This window comes from Morone saxatilis, unplaced genomic scaffold (assembly GCF_004916995.1).
Source record: "Morone saxatilis isolate NCDOM2014 unplaced genomic scaffold, NCSU_SB_2.0 Contig15, whole genome shotgun sequence".
Taxonomy (NCBI): domain Eukaryota; kingdom Metazoa; phylum Chordata; class Actinopteri; family Moronidae; genus Morone; species Morone saxatilis.
Genome location: NW_023339707.1, coordinates 14,740,769 through 14,744,586, shown reverse-complemented (window position 1 = coordinate 14,744,586; position 3,818 = coordinate 14,740,769). Strand labels below are relative to the sequence as shown.

Here is a 3,818-nt window from a genome sequence, read left to right as displayed (position 1 = left end):
AAAATGCAGTAACTACATATTTGGTCAGAACTGACATAAGACCAGTATCTGACTTTGTGTCAACTGTTTTACGATATAAATATGTTATGCCATAATTTAACAAAAAAAACCTCAGCTATGTAGTTTCTGCATTCTGGCTGCAGCAAATGCACTTCATTTTTTATACTGATTTCAATAGAAATGTAAATAGTAAACAGACAGACACCTAGCATAACAAACATACTATATTTGATTCCTATAAACTATGAACAAGAAAGCTGAAAGAACCCATTTTGCTGGCTGCAGTTTGTCCCAGCATTTCGCAAAGATCATCCAACATATTATGTAAGTTCTACTGCAATTATTTTGGGGGTAAAATGATCAGTCTAAAAAGCTATTAAATGAAGGCATTATAACCTTTGCTAATGTTACAGTTTGTCAGCCAGTTTATTTTTTTTATCTCACTGTTTCTGCAGTTACTCCTCGCTGCCTTTGTAGGGCAGTATTAATGTGTGTGCATGTGGAACATACAATATGTTTCTCTGCAGGCATGCCCATGTGGCTCAATATTTGCTATAGCTTTTGCTTATAATTCTATCCAACCTGATTGTGATATATGGTGGGGAATATCCAATCACTGAAGCTTCTTTTCAATTTCCAGGCTGAGAGAGTCATGAATGTAACTGGTTAGTGACCAGACAGCCAAGCTTATTGCAGCCGCTTACTACCACAATTCTGCTTGGTTCAGAAGCGGGGTGGGGAAGATGGAAGTGGAAAAGGATGAACAGACAGACAGACACAATCATACAGTAAGACACATACACAAAAGCCTTTAGAGAGAGATAAAAAAGAAAGCCAGGAAGGCAGATGGAAAGGCAGGCAGAAATTTACGGGGAGCCAGTCAGACAGACAAGTACCTAATGGACACAGAGAGAGAAAAGCAGATAACAGATTTCCCATCATCTCCTATGCTGGCAACATTGTTCTGCTGTCAACAGTCATGCCAATAAGCCATGATTGAATTAGTCTTCTGGAAGCTAGCACACTAAAGCCCCCTCTTGATAGTAAACACCCATCCACCTCTATGGAGTGGAGTGGAGGGGAGGCTGGATTTGATCCAGGCTCCATTTACACAACAATACAGTCACTTCTGGTGCAGTTTGAGTGTCTATTACAATCTGAACTCATCGTGATGAGGGAGAGAGTATGGGCTCTACTTTCCCTCTAAGCTGTCATTTAAATTCATCATAACTAATGCACTCCTTAATTCAATCTGATCAGATGGGGCTCCCATGATTCTATATATTCACACATGTGTGTAGTAGTAGAATTATGTAGGTTTATCACTGAACCAGTCAGAGTGATTTGAGCTGATATCAGCTTCACTTTATTAGGTTACTACTGATGATTACAAGAGGAGTAACAAGGCCTAGTAGAAACCACACGTGAATGTGAGCGCTTCATCTCGGAGAGTATAAAGGTAAGTGTATGGACATAAGAGTGTATCGACCTGCTGTAAATGTGTCTAGGCTTCACTGCATCTATAGTACATGTTTCTGTCATGTAGCCTCATGAAGTATAATGGCGTAGGTTGTGTTTTGGTTGTGATGCGAGTTTGGAAGATGGATGTTTGATGTGGTTTGTTCCTCCTGCGATTAATCTCCGGGGAGCATGCAGCTCTCTGCTATCATGGACTTAACCTCTAATTCATCACCCCTGCCACCAAACCATTTATGAAGTGCACAGGCTACAGCAAGGTCTTCAGCAGCATAAAAAACAGGTTCTGACTACAGTATACGTGGGGGAAGGCCATATTTAGACAAAGAATAGCAGTGCATAAAGAAAATGCAGCCATATCCTTCATTACAATAACTGTAACACTGTGTTGGTGATGGTCTCATCGCCAGACTGCAAGAAAGGCGAACCTTGCACAACTCTGGCTGCAATGCAATGCAGCATCATCCAGGAACTGCACTGCTCAATCAGATACATTTAAGCACAAGTAGATTATTTTGTAACATGAATGCCGTAGTTCTACTGATTGCTACCGCGATAACTTTATATAGCTGCAAAATCTTCAGCAAAGTCTTGTATTAGTACAAGTCGCAGTGTGCAATGTTTTGGCATCTGATAATCCTTCAAACCTATGGATGTGTTACTAAAACTGGACTTCCTGGACCACATTTCAACTTCTCACCTGCACCCGTAGCAACACACCCACACCTGCATGTTATTGCATATTATATTTATTTAGCACAGTGCTATTTTCTGTCTGAACACCTGCTGACTTCTTGGCTGAAAAGCAAGTGAATGAACACATTTAAAACATGTCAGTGATTGAGCAAACAGGAAAGAAAACATTAAGATTCCTTGTTCACAATACCGATAATACTGTATTTATAGTCGTACAAATGTTTGCAAATTTATGCCAAAAGGAGAGCAATTTAAAAATGTTTCCAAAAGTTTTAAAGAATCGTTTCCTTCCCTCAAGCCAAGCCCCGTGTTCTCCTTTTGCAGAACTTTACCCACCAACAAGGTCCCTGCAGTCTCAGCCAATACATCCACGTTATCACTAGCAGTGAACAAAGCCTGCAGATCTAAAACTCTTAAAGCTCTGTGTGTGTGCGTGCCTGTGTGTGTGTAATTCTACACATTTGCCTGTGAATCAAATCAAAATTACTCTTCCTCTCCCTGTATCGCTCTGCCAGCCTGCCAGCCTCAGTCTCCTAGCTCTTTCATTCAATTTCTTTCCATTTCATTTTCTCTCATCCTGCCACTCTCACTTGCGTTTTCTCTTTTTTCCACCTAGCTGTAATTAATCTGTTGCTCAGACCTTCCATCAGTCTGACTTAACCTACTTTCCTTCTCATTTACTTTCTCCCTCTTTTCCTCTCCCTCGCTCTCCATATAATTTCTTTGCCTCTAGTAGCTGGGTTAAGCCGACATGACATTCACTCTGTCCACTGAGCATTGTACAAGGCCATGACTTCATTGGTTGGACTTGAGTGGATGGTAAATTAGCAGAATGTCTGATTATTTAACTGCTAATTAAGTCAGTGTGTGGTAGGGCTGATCCAAAGAGTTACAGTTAATGAACTCAAATCCTCGTACATCCATGTACACCAGCACACATACTGATTGTTGTACTGATTGCTGTTAATTTTTAGATTGGGGTTCAGGAAAATATCAGTTGCTGGGAGGCTAAGATGTACATATATTTTAACCCTTTCTGCACACTTTCTCATGAATTGGAGGTAGTGAACATACCTTTGTTGTACATATTGGTGGGCACCTGGACCACGCTGAGACTGAGGTTGACTGACAGGTTGTTAAAGTGGTCATTGGGCTGCAGGATGAATTCTCCTCCCAGCTCTACGCTGTTCCCCTCTTCATCCACCTCGTTGATCAACACTGCATTGAAGTATTCATACTGGAGATAAAAAGAAAGAGATGAAGAGAGAGACAGAAACAGAGGCAGTGATGAGATTCCACACACACCTAAATACTGGAGTTCACTGAATTTTCATTCAGAATTATTCACTAAATAGAATGACTGGGTCACTGAAGTGCTGAGTCATGGAGTAGGTTGCGTACTGAGGTAACCTGAAGCCCTGGATCATCCCAGACGTGCATATTGTTACAGTGGAAAGCTGCTGAGTTGACAGATCTCCCCTCAGATCCAACTCTCCGTTCCTAGCTAGATGCTGCATGTGGGGCTCTGCCTCCACTGTATTTTTAGTACTGCGCATACTTGGGAGACTATTAATAAATCATAAAGCTAGATAAATATAGAGCACATTGCTGCCTACATCCCAAAGGCTGTGAAGTCTGAGATACTA

At 41.1% G+C, this 3,818-nt stretch overlaps 1 protein-coding gene across 1 annotated transcript in view; it reads right to left on the bottom strand.

The window, feature by feature from the left end:
- The window catches only part of cacna2d3a (calcium channel, voltage-dependent, alpha 2/delta subunit 3a), a 107,933-nt gene that overhangs the window by 58,380 nt on the left and 45,735 nt on the right, over positions 1-3,818 (bottom strand). Inside the window, exon 5 of the mRNA XM_035656128.1 lies at positions 3,247-3,409. Within this exon, the coding sequence (XP_035512021.1) occupies positions 3,247-3,409 (163 nt within the window). The remainder of the gene's footprint in view (positions 1-3,246; positions 3,410-3,818) is intronic.